The following is a 23142-nucleotide window of genomic DNA, read 5'->3' as shown; positions in this document are numbered from 1 at the left end:
GGGGCGGATACAGGATTTTCTTTTCTTTTTTAAAAAGGGAGTCCTTAGCAGTGGAGAGAAACCGATCGACGGACGCGATTTAAGAAGAATCCTAGGCGGATAAAAAAAAAATCAAGAATAGCGACATTACAACTTTATACAGTATTGTTGGCATTGTATCCCCTGTTTAACCGGAGAAAAATATGTTCATTATCAAACCTAGTCGAGGTATTCATTGATTATATGTAAATAGTACAATGTACGAGGTCCTAATACCGATATTGATAAAGTCAAAATACCCCTAAGGCAAGAGTTAAATGTAAAACGTCAAATGTTAAGTGTTAACTGACGAATGTTTTGTGGTAAAATCCTTTTTTGACGTATCTACATTTTACATTTCTCTCATTACATTTTACATTTGCGCTCTGCCACATCCCATTTGTCCTTCACGCTTTCTACATAGCAACTTTCGCACAGCATTAATTTGCATATGCAAATGTAGGATATCACGTGACTTATTAACATATATGGAAACCCAGCACAAGCACACTATAAGGATATTCACCGCACGACAAAAGAAATCAAGCTGACACACCATAAAAAACTATCTAGACGACCGTGCGTAATTTTGAATGTGCCAGGAAATAATTGATAGATTCAAGCAGCCAAAGAAACATACTTTCCAGTAATTCATAACACAATAACTGGAATTTCGTATTAATACCCGTATTTTTTATATTTTAAACACCCCCACTCTTTCCGGTCTCTCTATAAACAGAGTTGAGTAGCCTACTTTGATCCATTAAAAAAACAACAATATATAAGCATTGTGCCCAACAAATAAATAATATATTGATTAAGCCCTGTATCTTTATTTTAGTTTAGTTTAGTCCCCCCCCCCCTTCCTTCTCTTCAACTTTAATCTTATTTTGTAAAGTTGAGCAAATATGAATGTGCCAGAAAATTATTTGCATATTTGAAAAGAGCAATCAGTGAAACTTAACATGGTATCTGGAATTTCGTATTTAGACCAGTATTTTTACTTGAATACACCTTTAATAGTGTGATATTTATTGGATTTAAATTATGTGAAAATATGATTGGACCAGATAACTATTTACATATTTACAAACACAAATGAATGTGATTTTCACTAATATGTAACATGATACCTGAAATTTCGTATTTGGACATTGCACAGCCCCCTCCCCACCGTAATCATCATAAAGTGCCATCCAAAGTGTCAAGGTGAGTAAATTTTTATTGTGTGCTGGGCTGATTTCCTGTTATAGTGTCGTGAATATCCCTGTTCTGGCTTATAGTGTGCCAGGTTTCCGTATATATGTTAATAAGTCACGTGATATCCTACATTTGCAGATGCAAGTTGATGATGTGCGAAACATGCTATGTAGAATACGTGAAGGACAAATGGGATGTGGCAGAGAGCAAATGTAAAATGTAATGAGAGAAATGTAAAATGTAGACACGTCAAAAAAGGCATTTTCCCACAAAACATTTGTCATTTAACACTTAACATTTGACGTTTTACATTTAACTCTTGCCTTAGAGATATTTTGACTTTATCATTACCGGTATTATCACTTTGTACATTGTACTTTTTACATATAATCAATATAAAAGACATTGTAGCAGAGCATTTAATATTGGCAGCGATACCCTTCCATATTCATGCAATTAAACTGCACACCAAGTACGTGTTGCCATGCTAGTCAAGAAAAAATCTCAAGACAACATATTAAATCTGAATGTCGTCCATTCTATTTGCTACACCATTCCGCGGACAATCATCTTCGACACGAAATAAATTATTTAGTGATAAGCTTGGTAGAACCATAAACATGGAAGGCGCTCGAAGTCCCCGGGTTCGAACCCGGTGTTGGTCGAGAAGGTTCCTCAGCTTTTCTCGCATTTTCTCCCCATGTCAGTGGTGCAGGGAATGATGGCCTGGCATGGAACAACACTAGACGTTCGGATGGGACGAAAACTCGAGGCCCCGTTCCCGCAAATCTATCCTTTATTCCTTATCAGTTGGAATGTGATGAAGTTTATACCGTAGCGCCGCTGTGAATAGAGCGAACTTTTCCTTATTATAGGGCTATACTGCATGGCGTACACCCGACTTCATTAGCCCTGTCGGTGCAGAAGAGTTGGAAGTTAAACCCCATTTCATTTCAAACTATAATACTACGGTGTCAGATCGTCAAGAATTATTTTTTAAAAGATAACAATTAACAAGGTAGGCCTACTAATTAGAGTTGTTTCTTTATTATTTATTGTCTAGTCTTTCGGATGGGACACACAAAAAAACAAGCCCCCGTGTACACGTTAGCTATACGTAAAGAACCCTTGGTAGTTGGAACATTATTGTGTTCATAACAACCTGCATTCCCTATTCCCGTTTTCAATATCCCGGTTGATGCCGAAACGTAGGACGTTAAGCCCCATTTCATTTCTAATAAAAGTGGCGTGCACAAAACAAAAACTAGTTAACTAGACAATGTAGTCTAATAGAGGGAACATGCCTTTATCCATCGGGACCATAGGCTAATTTCTCGCCTTGTTGTGCAGGATGGGGGGGGGGGGTATGGCAACGAAAGATCATCTAGTCTTTCGGATTGAACGGAAAAACATGATCCACTCATATACTCTTTGCAGTGCCGGATTTAGGTCAAAATGAGGTCCGGTGCTAGTTAAGTTATGAGGCCCCTTACTTGGGCCCTGAAGGAGGTAGACCCGGCATGCCTACACAGTCTGGTACACATGAGTAGTTAAAATATTACATCTTTCTTGATCAATCATTATTTTTAACAAGTTTTATTCAAATTTTTGAATTATCAGCAGGATTTTGAAATTAATTTTGGAAGGAAGATGCACCCCCTACCTCTCGCCAGCGGGAGCCTGTGCTTAAGCACGCCTAAGTAGGCCTACAATGGTAAATCCGGCACTGATTCGTTGGCGTGCACCTAAAAGAACCCACTGCAGTTGGAATCCGATGAAGAGTAGGTGGAAGAGCCACTCTCCGCTTTCCTCACAGAACGGTGTATAGTGTATGACTGTTGGTGCACTGTCCTCTTTAATCATGGTGTATAGTTTATGTCCCTCTTCATAAAATACGCATATTATGCAGAAAAGCCAGTGCACACTTTCCTCACAGCACACTGTATGCCCATCTTCATAAAATACGTTGGTGCAAAAAAAGTCACCGTCCGCTTTTCTACAGGACACTGCATGGTGTGTGTGTGTCCGTCTTTAGTAAATTCGTTAGTGCAGAAAAGTAGGACATTATGCCCTACTTTATTTCATCTCCTTTATCCTTTAATCGTTTATGCATATATAAGATGGTCATATCGGGTAGCCCGGAAAATAACGAGTATACAAGTAGTTAGTGGAATAATTGTAAAAGTATTATATCTATATTATTCACTTTTCACATGTAATACAATATGCATGTTTAACAACTTCACACAAAATTGTAAGTCCATCGCTCAATTAATTGTGAACATAATACGATTTTTAAAAAATGTCAAATTATCTTTTGTCGGACTAAGTAGTCATACCACACTCACCTCAGTTTACATCAACAAAAAATGGTCAATATGACCCCCGTCTTTCCACTCAGAAATGGAATTTCATATTTCTCCGAAGACTATTTCTATACGCATTTCGGCTGAATTGTATCCTTCAGACCATTTTCTTTGGAATGTTTCGTGCATCCTTCCATAAACCTTTTCTGATAGTAAATACAGGAGGACCGCACTACACGCTAAAGAAAACCTACAAGATGAACCTGTGGACAAGACAGAATATATATATTTATATATATATTCTTAAACCAAAAGTTTCTAAATTGTTCATTATAGGAAAATGACTGTGTTATTATAAATTATTAGATTATCTGAAGTACACGTACTGGAAACTAAAAGGGTTGAAGACCTTTACATACTGTAAATTTAATCGCCAAAAATACGCAGTGCTGTCATAAAATACATTATTTAAACAGATATATTGGATACATTGATATATATGATTTGGGCTTTTAGAGAATGTGTCTGCTTAAATCACACGAGAAAATAGCAACACCCCCCCCCCCCCATGGATCCCGGTGTCAGATGTTTTGATAAACTACTTTTCAGAATTTCGTCTCCTTGTGCTGCTCATAATAAGTTCTCAAAGAAACTGTTCCCACTGCCTGTCTCTACCTCAACCGTTTTCCAAGCTTTCTCCCATTATAGTTCATAATTTTAGAATCGCATTCTTGTCTCACGATTGCTGGAGATGGCATTTCCGGGCTTCTAGTTTTCGAAATCTTCCTGGCGAAAGGAACTAGGTGTGTGCTAGCGAAGACATTCTTTTTGCGGGATCTTCACGAGCAATGCTTGTACGGCGTATATGCTTTGTGAAACACTATTCATGTTCAGAACCCTTCAGAACTCCTTTTTTTTGGTGTGTGATAACTGTTCATCTCGAACCGGAACTACCCAAATAAAACCATCCAGTTCTCTAACTCCCATCTTTAATAAACTAGAGATACTGGTAGGAATAAATAGCAATCCAGATCCAGGAACGAGCACTTATGGCTACTGAAAGAATAGGCAATTGGGCAAGTCTCTAATTGGCTTTTAGAAGAAAATCAAACCAATAAAAAGCAAGTTCTATAACCCCATTCTTGAGGCGGACAAGACTAACTGATGTTCCCCGATTTAATATTTCTAAAGAAATAAGGAAACTAACTATTGTGAAGTACATTCAAACTTCCTTTGGTCTGTACATTAAAAAAAAAAAAATTAAAACCATGGACCTTGTAATTTTATAACCCTCGTTAGCAAATTGAACTCTGAAGAAAAAGGAGAACATTTAAAACTTTCTATGGTTTGGCCACACTTCTGCAGACCTCCACCAGTCATAAAAAAAACACAAACACCTTACGGAATCTTGTAAGCCAATTTATTCACAGCTAACATGTAATATAATAACAAAAATTCTAACAAAATACCTGGTAATGTTGTCAAGGTGTGGTGAAAAAAATATACATGAAAATTATAAAATGTGGTTTCTGTATGTATTTTAATAATATGCTAGTAACAAATCTTCCTCAAGTAAATAATAAATTCTGATCTGTTCCTTTATCAAAAAAACATTAATAATCCATTTCTAATACAGACTGAATATCGATGCTCATAATATACCGGTAGTTTATTTGGCTTTTAGTAATTGAGAAACACATTAACATTCTAAAATTATATAGAAAGTCTCACTGGTTTATTATATAAGCACCACATTTCGACATTGCTATTAAGCATAATGCTTAAACAAAAAAACCAGAGATTGTACCCCATAAATAATATATTTGCTGCATGGTTTACTCTGAAGTAAGCATGTCTTCTGTTACGATACAAAAATAAAAAGGATTGGGGTGCCCAAGTTTAGATTTGTCGTTGATTCCATAAAGTATTTAGGTTTGAGAATGTTAAATACTGTGCGATTCAACATGGTGCCCGAGGGGTTTGATATGATATAGGTACGAAATAGTACCAAATGGTTTATTTGTATGAGAGTCAAGGTTTGGACTATAATGCCTTGGAAATCGGAAGTAGGAGGCGACTAGATAAGTATGTGTCTCTCTTTTTTTTTGTGGACCGATGTGACGGGTAGGCCTATTGACCTTCGGTTATGGACCGGTTTGATTCTACGTATCTCTCGTTAGCCAAAAAAGTTCATCTAGATTTTTCGGCATTAGTTCTCCCTTGTCAGTGATGCAGAAGGAATAGCCTGGCAAGGACGATGTCTAGTCATTTGGATGGAATAAAAAACTGAGGTCCCTGGCAAAATTTTCTGCATAGCACACTGTATGATCTCTGATAGTGTGCAACCAGAATTATTGAATTTGTATGATAGTCCCAACATATTTTTTTTAAAAACAAAATTAATGTTAACTGAATATATTTCAGGATTAATATGCATACACAAACAAGAAAATATCTGTGCAAATTCAAAAACAAAACATTTAAAGTCCAACAAAATAAACAGAATATTTCAGCTATAATAAGTTACAGCTAAAAACTTCAATATGAAAAGATTGATGGTCAATGGTCGAACAAAAAAACAATATTTCTCTTAAACATGCATTATGTAGATTTACAGGTGGCTGCTCTAGATATAATAGTTTAAAAATAGATAATGAAAGCTGAATATATTGAAAAGTTATGAATGTTTGGAGTTTTGACAAGAATAGTGTATTCTCGACTGTCATTGCTACGATAATATATGAACTCTTGATTTTCCAATTTAACTTAACCAATTAAATGACATGGATGGTGTAATCCACTTAATATCCAAACCATCCAATAGCATAGACAGTTGATTATAGGCTTGTCATGAGAATAAATGTCTAAATAATAATTTATGTAACATTTGAAGCCAGAAATATGACCTGCAAAAGGCAGATTTAGCTCTTACATAATGCATCTTTAATAAATGTATTATAACACCAGTAATACAATAAAATCAAACAAAATTGACATCAAATTGTAATCCAATTGAGTGATTGCATGAACCTGAAGATGTAAACTTAGAAAAAGGGTCATTGAACCACCGTGACTTACTATAGACAAAGCTGTACACAGATAAGGATATGGTGTGTGCGACCCCCCCAAGTTAAAAACCAAATTTGCATGAGAAACATGCTACAGTATAGCCTGTCAGAGCCAGATTAAGCTTGCATGATCGAGGAGGCCCTGGCTGAAAATGTCACTTGGGGCCCTTGCATCAACAGTGAATATGGGGCATATTCTGGTTATTGTCCGCAGCACTCGTTCAAATGCAATTTGTAAATCAGTAAGGTAGATAGACAAATTTATTTGGCACAGACATATACAACATAATAAATGACATATTTATTTATCGTACTAATTCGGGGGCCCCTGGTAGCAGCCAGTCACTCTCCCGCTTTAATCAGGACCTTTAGCCAGTAATATATAGATTTGAAATGATGGTATATTTTTTATTAAAGAGGCATTATGAGAGATTAGATAAAGAGTTGACTGTTCTCACCATAATAGTTAAAAAAATAGATAACGTAAATATAATATGTTGAAAATTGCTCCACTCTGAAACAAGATATAGCCCCGTTCATCATTACTAAAGTCGGTACGATAAAAATCATAGTCTCGATTATCCATTTTTGGATTTAATCATCAATTAGCGTTGAGCAGCATATAGGATTCAAATCCAGTGAAAATCCAACGACACATAAGATGACATTGAGAGTCGATTATCGTTTGGATAAGTTAATTAATGTCTAATTAATAGTTTAGGTAACATTTCAGGCCTAAAGAAAGATCTGCAATTGGCGGATTTAGCTCTTGCATAATGTATGTTTAATAAATATACTGGGTAAGATAAGATATATATAGGTTGTTTTCTTATTGATAAATATAACGCATAAGTATAAGATATCTGGATTGTAAATGAGGGATCAAATAACATAATAAAGACGACTTCACGCTGTGCTGATTAATGTATTATTCAGGATTTACATATAAACATATGATACAAGGAGAGTGTCAAGATATAGGTCATAATCACTGCTACATTGTGACAAAAACTAGATTTTAAAGTAGTGTCTCATCACAATCTCCATGCAGCCCAATTACAGTTCAATGCTTTGATGCGCAGATTTCACGTTCCGACAATTTCACAGTATTGACATCATTTATTGGTATTAATTAACATATATAATTAATTCAATCTACATACAGCACAATTTACCGGTACAGTTCTTATGAATTGACAACAATTACAGTTCAATGCTCCGATGCCGAGAGTTCATGTTGTATCTGTATCATTTACTAGTATATTCACAGACACGATTAAATCAATGATATTTAATGTGTTTTGAACACATTATATCATTCTGAAACTTAAACAAGGTGGTTTTTATATGATACATGACAGGGACCAAACGAAATTAAACACAAAGATTCAAAAAATTATATTTAGTCAATGAATGCCCGAAAATAAATACATATTGATTCATCTATTGGATCTCTATAAAATAACAAAATTTGTTAACAAATTTAATAACTGGTTTAACCAAAACAATGACATCAAACATACTAAATAACATCTTTTTTTTTCTATAAAAGATATATGAAAAGCTGCCTTTTAAATTCTATTAAAATGTTTTGTATACTATTTGACACTGTTCAAAAATCATAGTACAATATTATTAAAGAGAGAGAAATGGGGTTTAACGTCCACTCGACAGAAACTAGGCCATTTCGGCCCTAAAACATGGTTTAATTTTATTTAAATAAATCACTTGCGCATAGTGGTCTTTAGCAGTGGGAGGAAACCAGAGGTCCCGGAGAAAACCGACGAGGTTGGACAGGCGACCCAACTCCTTGTCACGTACAAACAATATTATTAAAGAGCAGAGGTATATTAAGCAGACTATGTATAGAAGAGGCTAATCCTGTTCTCCAAATCCCATGCATATATCTTGAATAAATAAAGACCACAGAGTGCAAGTATGCAGATCTTACATCAGTCAAAGTTGTACTTTAAACCATATGACAAAAAAAAATTGTCTCTCGGATAATTTCGAATATAAAAACCTCCCTCCTGCATCAGATTTTATGGATGAATTGTCCCAAGAACAATTATATTTTGTATTGTGTATATATTCTAAATTTATCTTTTTGCATCTTCATGATTACTTCTAAATGTGAATATTTTAAAATTAAAATTATCTATACTCCATTTATAATTAACTTGATACTTTTAACATTTAAGTCTGACTTTATTTGAAAGTTTAAGTTCTGCATTCACTTGATTATTTGTTGGTCACAGTGTTAAAGATAATTATCTGACCTCAGCTATTTTATGTGGTCAATTCAAGAGATAGATTGCATAGATTTATAAGAAGTAGAGTGTTTCATCTGGACGTGCATATATTTGTAGATATATAATCCAGGACGGAATAATGTTTTTAACGAAAGAATTAATCAGATAATTTACAATAACAATATTTACAGTAAAATCATCTCAAATTGACATTTCCATAAACTGAGAATACTCTAATAAAAACTATATACCAATAACAATCTTGTATCATACAGTATTTATCATTTTATACTACTGCAGGTAGAAACCGTGTATAATCCACTCGCGATCTCAATATATAAAAATCCATATTAGGATTAGGCCATATAAATAAAAAGATATTCTGTTTCTTAGATAATCCCACGTCATTTAAAACAGGACGGATGACCCGTTTTTAATTTAAAAAAAAAAAAGTCTCATTAATTACCACATTTAAATTTTTTTCTCTGGTTACAGGAAGTAAATTTGAAATAATCCCAAAATGTGCGATATGCTCATTTATCAAGTATGCTACCCTGATAAATGTTATTAACAAGCATAAATGATACTGGATAATCATAAACTATAAACAACATGAGATAATTGCAAAACCTGTGATGTTTATGAGAAGTCATTTAACTGTTATCCTTGGAAAAAAAAAAAAAAAAAAAAAAAAAAAATAATAACTCGCTTCCACATCAGATTTTTGGTAGGGATTATCCAAGAACCAAATTATTTTCTTTGTATGGCCTAAACAGATTTGATAAGTTTTATTCTATAAAAACTAAGAACACACTAACACTGGCACCAATATATAACAATTATATTGAATAACAATTAAATTATAACAAAAAGTTTATAAAATATCTAAATGATAATTATATTCTAATAATAATAAATATTCTAAAAATCTATCTAAATAATATAGATACATACATTATATGTAAGATTTAGATAAAGGGATGTCTGTTCTTGCGATAATAATTGAAAAATTGATCATGAAAAATTAATATATTAAGATAAGTCTCGATTGTTAGGCTACGATAATAAAGTCTTGATTATCCATTTTATCATTATATTATTAAATGGTGTGGTGTTTTTATCTGATGAACTAGAGAGTTGGTTTTGGGCTTGTCATGTAAATACATGTCTAAATAATAATTTAATATAACATTTGAGAGAGAGAGAGAGAAATGGGGTTTAACGTCCACTCGACACAAACTAGGTCATTTCGGGACTAACATATGGTTTAATTTTATTTACATAATTCGCTTGCGCGTAGGGGTCTTTAGCAGTGGGGGGAAACCGGAGGCCCCGGAGAAAACCCACGAGGTTGGACAGGCAACCCTACTCCTTGCCACGTACAACCGGGGATTCGAAACCACGCCAGTCGACTCAATGACAGACTTTATGATACAACGCGCGCACGCTAACCATTCAGCCATCCAACCCCCCCTATAACATTTGAAGCTAGCAAAAAGACCTGCATCTTTAAAGTGAGACATGTATAATTTCAGAAAACATACTCAAAAACATGAAAGCAAATTCAAATTTTGAATAGAAAGAGAGATTTATGATAAAGATTAGCTTTATCTTATTAGATTATTTAACAAAAGAAAGAATAATCTTTATTAATAAATGCATACCACTTTAGCGGTAATGATATCGACCAGCGAAAACATATTATTATAAAATATCTAACTGGAGGTGTAAAGGACTTCTTGTAAACTTGAAACAGTTGAATAATAAAATTTGGCACTCGGTTCTTCAGTTGAGCTTTTATATATTTTTTAGTTTGTCAAAACCACCGGTATATTAACACATGTTAAATGATTTATTTTAATCAAAATGGAATGCAAATGATATGGATATTTACAAAAATTTTTTACGTCTTGTAATTTTCTAAATTAATTGCAATACGTTAAATTAGTTTTGTTCTAAGGTAAGAATAATTATCCAGTTTCTGTAATTAGGCTACACAAAATAAATGTCTTGTTTCTCGGGCAACTGACAGCTGAAACTGTAGGGGGGGAGGGCGGTTTATTTTTTTTTTTACCTCATTTCTGGCTAGAGGATGGTGCAAAATAAAATTTGGCTATTGTTGAAAATTGTTGGGGTGGGAGGGCGGCCTTGTATTTTTTTTTTTTAATGAGAAAGTCATTACTTGTCTACGGTTTTGCTTTCAGTTATATATTATACATACTTAGAACATAAACCCAAAAATCAAGTCTACTCAAACACTGAATGAAAGGAAAATAATTTTCCATATTTAATTCACGTAATGTAGCTTACTAATGGTAATGGTGACAACCATAATTGAAATTGGTTTAAAATAAAATTCCGTACGACTATTAATAGCCGTCCATAATAACGACAATATTTTAAAGAGTAAGCCTCTGTCAGCATGTGTATCAGAAATAATCATCACGGTAAATGACACTTAGATCTAAATCTAGTATCGCTGGTTTATAATGATTGACCTAATTCCAACCAATGCATGTCACGTGTCATCAGGATTCGGGAAATGACTGTTTCCCAGGATATTCGGTGTGTTTCTCAGGATATTTGGTGTTCTATCTGGGGTTTATATCGAATGACTATTTAAATTTAACTAACAACTGGTCAGTAAAACCATTAAATGTGTAATCCAATTATTATTTTCCGGATTATCAAAACTACCGTTAAATGTGCTAATGACCCAGATTCTGACTAAGGTATGGTGACTACTATAATATTAACCTGTTCTACGATTCATTGTTTTGTAAGTAGGATTTTTTCAAACATGGACCGACTGAAGCTGGCAATAATGAGCCGATTAAGATCGAATGATTGAAATACATTGCATTGTTGTCAATGACTTTCGGTGTTTAACACGAATCAAATTCTAGTTCACAAGGGGAGGTAATTAAAATCATGTGATACAAAAATGGAGGTTCTTTCGATATCAATAAAAAAGACCTGTAAATGAGCGTTTACATCTGAATCAGTTTAATACATTTGAATGGATATTCAAGTATGGGGCATGTAGATACATGCGGCATATTCTTTTTATGACTTGCTTATCGATGTTCGGGCGGGCGTTACATATTTTTTATTTTTCATCAAGACTAATAAATAGGCCGCATGCACAACCAATTTTGCGTGCGGGCGGTGCCCGAGAAACAACTTATTTTATTTGTGTTGCCTTAGGTCTAACATATAAATGTAGTTAAAATGTAAAATGCTTAAATGACTGGATGATCAGGTTTATATACAAACAAGGCATTTGATTGGTTGTGAAAGAAATATGGTGGCATTGAATCAAGCCACAGATATAATTTGTTGACTTACAATGGTTAATGTACATAGCACAATTTACAAATAAGTAGAAACAAAATCATATAGTTTACTCCTCAAATAAATGTTCTAGTAACAATGCTGGTTGCTGGCGATACAAGTTTTTTTTTTTTTTACAATATACCCATGTCTGTCCTTAAACTGAATCCTATTAGTTTGACTAATCTGGGACTAACAAATCTATCTATACTATGGAATACATTTTAGAGCTCTTTTAAAATACACAATAAATACCATGTCCTTAACGCCTATTACACAAATAGGCCTATAGAAATAATGGGCAATAGGTTCTATCATTTCATGTTCTTAAAGATAAATTCCCGCGTACAAACTGGGTGATTTAATGGTATATACATGTATGGACTAAAAACATATTCAAACTAATTAATTTGTCATAATTTTGCTTCAAATCCTTCTCAAACATTGTAATTGCGAAGGAATGCCCTGCTATAAAAATTCGATCAAACCAGGTCATGTTTACGTCACGTGACTTACCTCTCTTGGAAGTCAGAGGAGAATTGAATCTTAATTAATTTATCGGATAATCCACTACCCGTGTCTTTTTTCGTCATTTTTATCTCAGAAAGTGTTGTACGTCTAACTCTTCATAAAGTTTATCAACTTGTACATCAAGCGCTCAAATTTCGCGTGTGACCTTTGACATCATGCATGCAGAAATTCCTAATAGATGGGCTGTCGATTAGGGGAACCATTACATTTTTGTCCTGTATACGCTCCATGAGTGTTTTTCAGGGAATCCAGTATTTTTCTAGTAAGATTGGATATCTCTACTTTCCATATATACCAAAATTGCCATACTTTTATTGGAAATAACCACCCAATAAATACTTTTCTGGGAACCCATCTTTAAAGTCTAGGGCTAGACTAGAAATAATGATTCTAATGATATATATTTGCCAACGGTGTAGGTTCTACACTTATATAAACAATTTAAACAAAATGAAATTTAGATCTGTATATTAATCAGATTGACACATATAGACCGATAGAAATTGTAACAATTATTATTATATAAATGAGCATGAACCAGGAATTAACAACCATGATGTCATTGCAGTCATTTTGGAAGTGTGTACGATGTGCAATTATCAAAAAAAACAAGAATGCCAAGTTTCACATGTTGATGGTACTCCAATTAAAGGATCAAGGAACCATAGTCACTTTCAAAAGGCTTTGCCACAAGAAGAACAAGAAAATGCAAGAGTACAGAATCAGTTTTGGGACCATAGGTCGAATATGCACAAAACATAAGTGTTTTAGAATTTGGTTGTACCATATTTCAAAAGAAAATCAGGAATTTCGCTTAAAATAAGGAAGGGTGTAAATTGTGTTTAGGAAAAGAGAACTTTGTAAATATATCACAAAACAAAAATATATTTCCAACCAATTTGTTGTAGAAATTGATGAGGTTTAAAATTTAAATCTTTATAACAATATATGTTGTAAAATACAAAGTATTGACACTTAATGATGCAAAAAAAACACTGGCCTGGACAAAATACTTAAAGCATATTCTAAGCACTGGAGGGCAGTGGGGTGTTGGATGACCGAATGGTCTAATACATAGGATTTAGATCATAAGGTCTGTCATTGAGTCAAGTGTTTTTATGTGATGGTTCTTCTGTTTCTTCCCACTGACAAGAAATTGGTTTTAAAAAATCCTAATCAACAGGTAAAATATAAGACAAATAATTGTACACATATGTAAGCATCAAAAAAACTACTGACATATTTCTTGTCTTCATCTGTGTGTGTATATATGTCTTTTCTTTTGTTTGATTTATCACAATATTAAAGTTTTGCTTCATAGTAAGAACACAAACATTCAATAAAATCCAAATTCACTAATACATGTTGCACATATTTATGGTTTATTGAAAGTCAAAAATGCTCTCTTTGTGTACAGTTATGGTTGGGCTATACACATCTCTTTTGTACTAAAATGATATAAATTCTAATAATAAAGGATTTTTCTGGATAGCTGGAATTAATAATAGGTGTTTCATAACTACACTATTTTCTTCTGATATTGTTCGAATTTCCATTAGTCTGTCCATTATTTTTCCAAAAAAATTAGGCTGATCAGGATGATTTTTTTTAACCAGATAAATTAAGCACTGAACCAATGGCCACTGTAGTTCTTCCACTTTATCAGGATTTTCTAATTCACAGCGATCTGAAATAAGTAGTCAATATTAAAAGATTTTGTGAAATGTAAACTTTTAAACTGACTAAATAAAAGAATCGAAACCAGGCCAGTTGACTCAATGACAGACTTTATGATACAGCGCGCACACGCTAACCATTTAGCCATTCAACCCTCAGGGTCTAACAAGGACAGCTGTCTAGGTCCCATGTATACATTGAATATTCCTCAGCAGTTGGAATTCAATATAAGAGTAGAACATAGTGCTGCTGCTCGGGCAAAATTTGCCTCATAGAACACTGTATGGCATATGCCCATCTTCATTAGCCCAGTCGGAGCATAACAGTAGGACGATAAACCCCATTTCAGACTTGGATGAAAATAATGTTAACTTATGCAAGAAGTGATCTATATCAATATGAGGCAATAAGTTGTTATTGCATATGTTCTGAAACTTTCTATATTTGCTTTTAAACTGGACAACCATTCCTTTAAAATGTCATATATATATATATAAATATATAGAGAGAAATCAGGTTTGACGTCCACTTGACGCAAACAACATGTGGGTCATTTTGGGACAAACATATATGGTACAATTTTATTTCAATATTCCCCGTGCTCGAAACCACGCCACTTGACTCAATGACGAACCATAGGTTCTAAAGCATAGAAATTAGACCACAAGATCACCTAACACCCCTTAATGTCATATAATATGGTAGGAAATGTATATTACCTCTAAACAGTAAAACAATAGCTTTTAATATGACTGTTTCATCATACTGAAGATCTAGTTTCTTCAAGCTGTCAGCAAACTGAAAACACTTTAATATAAAATCTCCTTTGATGACATTTTGAACTTCTTCATAATACATACAATTACCTGCTGGTGAGATAACTGTTTTAATTTTGTTATTATAACCTCTATAGAAGCCTAAGAAGAAAAATTCAAATCTTGAGGCTGGAAAATAGAAAATGCCAACAAATGATTAATGTTTCGAGAAAATGTTTTTAGATTGAAAAAGCACAACAGTCAACAGGCATCATGACCACGTACAACAATTCCTAAATATAAGATAGGTTTTGTTCTGGTGTTTTAAATTAACTGAAACGAAATGGTGTTTAATGTCCTACTTTTCTGCACAACATTGCAGTGCTATGAGAGGAATTTTGTCCGGACAGTGGCAATACACCTACTCTTATTTCGAATTCTAAACTGTCAAGGATTCTTGCAAGATATTTTGTGTTCATGTGTTGGTGTGTTCTAACATGGACCTTATAATACAGTATCATAAGGTCCACGGTTCTAATAATCTATTCAAATATAAGATAGTGTGTGTGTTTTAATATTCTATTCAAATATAATATATGTTGTGCGGGGGTGTTTTAATAAATTATTCAAATATAAGATTGATTGTGTTGGTTAGCTTTATATAAAGTATTCAAATATAAGAAAGAGTGTGTTGTCTAATAAACTATTCAAATATATGTTGTGTTGATGTGTTTTAATAAACTATTCAAGTATATGTTGTGTTGATGTGTTTTAATAAACTATTTAAATATATGTTGTGTTGATGTGTTTTAATAAACTATTCAAATATATGTTGTACTGGTGTGATTTAATAAACTATTAAAATATAAAATATGTTGTGTTGGTATGTTTTAATAAACTATTCAAAGATGTAATAGCTAGGTTGTGTAGGTTTGTTTTTAATAAATCACAAAATGTTATATAGGTAGTGATGGTTTGTTTTAAACAAACTATTCAAACACAAAGTATGTTGCGTTTGTAGGTTTTATCTGTTTGATTTGCTATGAGGAATAAGTAAAAGGTTTTAATAAACTTACATTTTAATAAATTAGACTGATCTTCTATACTGAGATCTGTGAAACCTGGGATGGACTTGGCGAATGCAATTAAGCGACGGATACAACCCTCCATAGTTGTAGCCATTTGAAGACATTTAGGTTGACGATCGTCAATGTCTATTCCCGTTATATCGTAGAAATCTTTATACTGTTCCATAGATAATAAAGAAAGTTTACCAAACACTTCAGTTTTTAATTTATATTTTTCCTGAAAAAACAAAGAACCCAAATAAAATCTTCCAAGTGACTTTATAATTGATACAGATGGATTTAGATTGTACCAATAAAGTTGAACGAATATATTCATTATTCAGTGCTTTTTATGTTACCGATTCTGCATTTTATTTTGCGACTGAAACAAATCCTGGATTAAAACGTCTTTAAATACAGACAAGCAAAGTTCATTACTGAGACAATATTGCCTATGCATAAACAATTTTGGTTTAATTTAAAATTGTATCACTGTACAAAGGATTCTGGTACCAATCTACTATACTTTTAAAAAGGTGTTAATTCGTCTGAGTCTTGGATTTTAATAAAATAAATGTACTCAAATTGATTATTTAACATTTAATTAAGACAAAGACCCATCAAAAGCTTTTAATGAATTCATATAGTTTGGCTGGCTTGTTTATTTCATCTGCAGAGCATGCCAAATGTTGGTAATTACGAAGAGAGAACGCTTGTTGGTTGAAACTCGTATGCTCCATTGCTAAATGCCACTCCAGGATTGTATTCTGGACTGCTATTTCATTTAGATATTCATCTTTGTCTTTATTGCTGATCATTCTAAAAAGCCTACTCAACACAGAAATAGGTTTCAAGATCTTTACTCAAAACCGTTATTTCAAACTACAGTATTGAAAATCACCAAAATATACTTACATAGTACTCTGTTGTTTTTTCTTCCATTTCTTTATTATCCAATGCAGAAAAACACTGGACATGTTCACTATGAATAGCAGTGAGTCTTTGTACAATCTCCTCTAATTTGTCAGGATCCAAAAGGATTTCTTTTTTGCCTGGGCTGAATTTTGAACAGAATTCTAAAGTAGATGTTGAACTCGCTGGACTAGTATTACAGTCCCTCGCAAAAAGATCTGTATCTATCGCAATCTCAGACAATAACTTTAAATTATCATTTTCTGACAGAAGAGGATCCTCTGATTCTAAACATATATCCTTAATAGAACCAGGTGAATCCACAGGTGTTGTATCATCACGTAAATTATCTAAAATACATTTATCAGTAAATCCTTGAAGTTCTTGAAGTTTCTTTATTTCCAGTATATCTTGTGTACGTTTTTTGTGAGTATATCGACCAGTTTTAATTGCTGAAAAAATAAAAATAGGTGGCAACTGCCCATCTTAAAATTAAGTTAAAAAAACCAAAACAAAGGATAACTTCCATGAAAAGTTTTACACAGAGGTCCATGCTAAATAAATCTGAAGAATTAGGTCCTGTATTGTAAGAAAACTATATTCTGGGCCTGTGAGGATAGCACATTAACAACACTTGATTAGAAAGCCAGTCAAATGACTCAAAATCAACATTTTGCAGCATTTTCTGGAGCATAGCTGTTGATTGGTAGGCTGATCACAAAGATCCTGTATACACCACTGATTATACTATCTTCATAAATGAATAAATACTAACCTTGTTTAGACATGCCAACAGCTAAACATTTCTCATAACGACAATGTGGACAGCCATTTCTTTTCCCGGGTCCAATTTTACAATCTTGATTATCAAAACATTTATACTTTCCTTTCTTTTTTAAACTTCGACGGAAAAAGCCCTGAAAAAAAAACCCCAATTAAAACTAAATACTTAAACAATTTTATGGTTAGACATAAATGTGCTATATTCCTTCTGCAGTTTAATTTCAAATGACCCTCAACAGAATAAAAATGTTCTGCTCCAAATGTATTTGCAGAAAGTAAATGGAAGTTTTTTAACTATATTGACCAATACTGCATTTGTTGAATTACAATGTATGAGTATAATTTAATTGAAGAGTTTGCTTACTAAGATGGGCTTCAACCTATATTTTCCAAACTGTTTTGATTTTAATGTAGTTTAAAAAATGTAACCCTAGTTTTAATACAAAATTTATAAAATTACCTTACAGGCCTCACATGTATTGACACCATAGTGAAAACCTGATGCTTTCTCTCCACATATCCGACATGGTGGTAAACACATATTATTGCTGGAACTTGATTTAGCCATGTTAGCTGTTGATTTTGTTGTCTCTACCATGTCTCCTTTTAGCGGTTCATCTGTCTCCATTATTTCCATTTTTATTGGTCACTTTATCTGTCAAGGATACAAGTGGTGCATATGAGCAAGTGGCCCAAAAAGTAGGCCTACAAGATAATCTGAAAATTTGATTGACTTCTTAAACATACATTATGCAAGAGATAAATCTGCCTATTGCATGTCTTTAACGTTTTTTAGGACTTCGAATTCTGTCTTATGGTTTGGATTGTTCGTACTTGGTTTTATTTTATGTCTTTCGTTAGGCCTGAAATCTTTGATAAACTATGAATGAGACATTTATTAACACTACAAGACCATAATCAACTCTCTATGCAATCAGATCTCCGATATTAAGAAGATTCAAATGGTTCTGCCATATTTTAATTTAATTTAAAAATGGTGAAGCGAGGCTAAGCTTCAAACAACCAGTACGGTGGAGCAATTAAAGCACACATCGTGCTAAGCCTTCAAAAGCTAATATATTTACTAGCAATGGAACAATTTGAATGAAATTTTCAATATATTCATATTGCATGAACTATTTTCGAACTATTATAATAAGAATAAAAATGGTCAGAAAAACACAACACAGTTTATATGGAATGGTCAGCTCTCTATCTAATTCTTACATATAATCTTTAATAAACAAGTAACATTCAATTCTGTGTAAATGAGCCGAAAGTAGATGGATAAAAATAAATATTATAAATACTAGCCTATATGAATTTGATTCTACATATCACTTTTGCCAAGTGGTTCAGTGAGTAAAATTTACATAAGATTTCCATTAAAAAATGACATTGCATTTAAGTTGGATTTAAATAAAAAATGGTGATAATCTCTATGTAAAATTTACATTTTCTGGCGTTAAAAAGATGAGCAAATTGATCGTAAAATGTACGTCAAATTAGCATCATGACGTTATCTGGGAAGGTGCTGACTTGATACCCTGGAGGTTTGATTCCAGTGCTGGTCAACCACGTTTATCATTAAAATTATCCACCCTGACCCCCCCTTGTCAGTGGTGTATGATGGAAGGCCTAGTATGACACATCACAGAGTACTATGAAAGGATCTATTAAAATGTGGGTATCAAAACTACCAAAGATTGTAAATTATTGGCAGTGTGGTTGTGGAATGGTCTTCTATTCCTACAAAATCCAACCTGAATGACCCCGACATTTTGTGTTTCCACTAAAATAACAATTTCTTGAATGAAAAATAACCTAATGGTATTGGTAATCAATCAATACAGTCAACAATTAATGATTACTCTGGGTAGATTGTTACAATAACATGTTGAAGTACAGCTACTTTTAAGATAATTCCCTTCAATAAAAGTTTGAGTCAATATGACTTGGTCCAAGATATATTTACTCTTGTGGCAACAATCTTCAGTTGATGTTTAAAACTGAAAATCATTAACCTGTATCAAAGCTACAGTTTATATGCTCACACAATTGTGTTATTTTATGGGCATTCATGTTTGATGTGACTTCCATTTTTGTGTTTCAATCTTAAATACCTGGGCCCTCTTTCACGAAATTTTAACTTAAGATAAAATCCAAATTTTAGTAGATACTTCAATTTTGATTGGCTAAGCACCAAAATCAATCTAATATTATCCAATCAAATTACTAAAATTTGGATTTTATCTTAGTTAAAATTTCGTGAGACAGGACCCTGACCCTAACCCTAATCCTAACCCTAACAGAAAGTAGGAAGTTCCATGTGGTCACAGTACGGACGGCTAACCGCCAGTTTTTCGGTGTAAAAGTGATGGAAACAGAAAAGGGAGTCGGATCAAACATGATCGCCATTTTATGTTACGGTGGCTCAATGTGTAAGACATTGGCTCGATAACCTGGAGGTCCCGTGATCGATCCCAGCATTGGCCGAGAAAGTTCATCGGAAATTTCCGGCATGGTTTCCCCTTGTTAGTGGTTGCAGGACAAAGGGCCAGGCCAGGGTATAGCCATTTGGATGGGATGAAAAAGTGAGACCCCGCATACACATGGCGTGTACGTAAAAGATCCCTTGGCAGTTGAAATTCGATACAAATGTATGCTGTATAGCGCCGCTGTCCAGGTAAAATTTCCCACATTGCACACTGTTATGGCGTATGCTCATCTTCATGACATTAGCCCAGTCAGCAGAGCAGAATAGTTTCTGAATAGTAGGCCTATACATTACATAGGACCTTCATTTCTATTTAAATTACATTTACAGAACAATATTATTATATACCGGTATGTTTACTATCTTGGGTGTCCATTCACAATCTAAGATAAAGATTAGACCAGGCATAAATAATCACTAAAAAAAAACAGCGAGAAAATCACCTGATGCCGAAATGATAAATAGTCACCAAAAACTGTTACGCAACACATGACGATATTGACACCAAAAAATCAACAAATGTACGCGATGCCCCGTTTCAGCAAAAACACTGCTAGTGCTAACCAAACAAATTTATCTCTGATTATACATCAATAAATTATCTACTATTTGACCGTACTACCGTAAGTTAATAAATAATATTAGATGATTACAAAACACGCTTTCCATAAACAATGTCAGACTGGCGAACTACTGTCGGACAAGTCGAGCCAAACATGACACTCGGAAATAGATTTTATGACGTTTGTAAACCCGTGACAACAATGACAGCATTCTACTCTATATCCTTAGCCTTAATGATTTGTTTGTCGACTAGGCCAGTATAAAAACAAAAAATATGTAGACTTACATTTCAATACACATAAAAATCCACTACTAACAATCTCTCACCGACATCCATTTTCTATCAACGACCTATTCAATACAATCCTATCTTCGCCTTGAAGTCTTGTGACCTAGTTCGTAGACGAGTTGTGGCGAGCCACACGAGACTTGCGAGAGTAAATATGTAACCGTTATAACTAGATAGCCTATAGTTCTTAAGACAAACTAAAACAGAAACTAAAATTCTGCCATTTATATATTTCAAATAATCCTTGAATAATCCTATAAAAATTAAAGGATGTCATGTGGATTTTATATGCTGTGACGTCTGGCTATGTGAGTGTTCAGAATTTGTGCCCGTTTTACTCTGTGGTGCCCGTCCATAATTTTTTACTATGTATATTGTATGCAGTCCTCAATTGGACGTTTGAATGCAATGCAATTCTATTCTATTCTATATTCACCACTAAATGATCATAAAATTCACATATTCTGGCTTATTATACAGCTAAAATATATACTATATTTGACAATTTATATATTTTCCTTGAGAGCTTGAGTTTTTGAAATAAGATATGCAGATTGTGTTGGACCCGTTGCCCGTATCGATCACTAGACCTGTCTTAAGTCCCGGTGCACCGCCGATTTTATATTAGATCTCGTTAAGAAGGGAAAAAATATACAGCTAAATAAATTTTTCCTCGCCAGGTATCACTGAATAATGCGAAATTTAGTAGGAGATAAAAGAAATGAAATGAAATGGGGCTCGACGTTGACTAATGAAGACGAGGGGATATAGTAAAAACTACCGACACAGCGCCCAACTTGGACCCGTTAATATTGGCGATAGCCGCGATAACCAGAGAGAGAGAGGGGGTTTAACGTCCACTCGACACAAACTAGGTCATTTCGGGACTAACAAATGGTTGAATTTTATTTTAATAATTCGCTTGCGCGTGGTATTTAGCAGTTGGAGGAACCCGGAGAAAACCCACGAGGTTGGGCAGGCAACCCTACACCTTGTCACGTACAACCGGGGAATCTAAACCACGCCAGTTGACTCAATGACAGACCTTATGATACAGCGCGCAAGTGCTAACCAATTGCTCACCCCCACCCTCCCAAACGAAAAGAAATTTAAACGAAATTAGTTTTGCATATGTAAGATCCATATATTCTAACCATATATTTGTTTAGTTTCCCGACGTGGTTTCCCCTTGTCAGTGGTGCAGAACGGAGGGCCTGACAAGGAATGCATGTAAAAGATCCCCTGGTAGTTGGAATTCGATATAAGAGTAGGCGATAGTGCCGCTGCCCGGGCAAAATTTCCCTCATAACACACTGTATGGCGTATGCCCGTCTTCATTAGCCCAGTATAGGAACAGAACAGTAGGACGTTAAACATCATTTCATTTCATTTGTTTAGTTTCACCGAACTGATTACATTCAACACACATCACAAACTAATATTCTGCTTCAGCGAAGCGAGTAACCTACAATTGCCAATATATTCATAATGATTTGGTTACGTTCAAAAAAGTTAACGAGTACGTTCAGTGAACTATAAAAAATGCGGTCAATCATCCCCATAAATTGAACAATGAGCAAACTGCCTTTTATTACTTACACCAGTGAGTATTTTATGCTCCGGTTAAGCAGGGTAATATGCAGTTTGGACTGTTCCTTGCTTTATAAAATGATACATCAATAAGTATTGTCTCTTTATTTTGAGATTGAGCCGGGGGACATGTTGCCTTGTTATAGTGACTTTCCAAAACTAACCCCAAAACTAAAACCTATGATTTGAAAAATATTCACTTTAAGCCAAGTATTTTAATCAGGCTGGTGAAAATAGAAAGCCATTGAATAGTAATTAACCGACTTAATTTTCAAGAGCAGTCACTTTAAGGCTTCGCTC

At 33.9% G+C, this 23142-nt stretch overlaps 1 protein-coding gene across 1 annotated transcript; it reads right to left on the bottom strand.

Annotated features, from left to right (window-relative positions):
* Positions 1-12733: 12733 nt before the first annotated feature.
* On the bottom strand, positions 12734-21359 carry LOC130013112 (retinoic acid receptor gamma-like). Its single transcript, XM_056101653.1, has 7 exons — positions 21250-21359; positions 18363-18557; positions 17895-18036; positions 17123-17571; positions 16217-16445; positions 15105-15329; positions 12734-14395 (listed from the first exon to the last, which is right to left on the bottom strand). The coding sequence occupies exons 2-7, from the start codon at positions 18537-18539 to the stop codon at positions 14157-14159; spliced, it is 1461 nt and encodes a 486-aa protein (XP_055957628.1). The 5' UTR covers positions 18540-18557; positions 21250-21359; the 3' UTR covers positions 12734-14156.
* Between the last annotated feature and the right edge of the window lie 1783 nt (positions 21360-23142).

Source organism: Patella vulgata, chromosome 6, assembly GCF_932274485.2.
Source record: "Patella vulgata chromosome 6, xgPatVulg1.2, whole genome shotgun sequence".
NCBI lineage: Eukaryota > Metazoa > Mollusca > Gastropoda > Patellidae > Patella > Patella vulgata.
The sequence above is the reverse complement of the archived record's forward strand: the minus strand, read 5'-3'. Positions and strand labels throughout refer to the sequence as shown.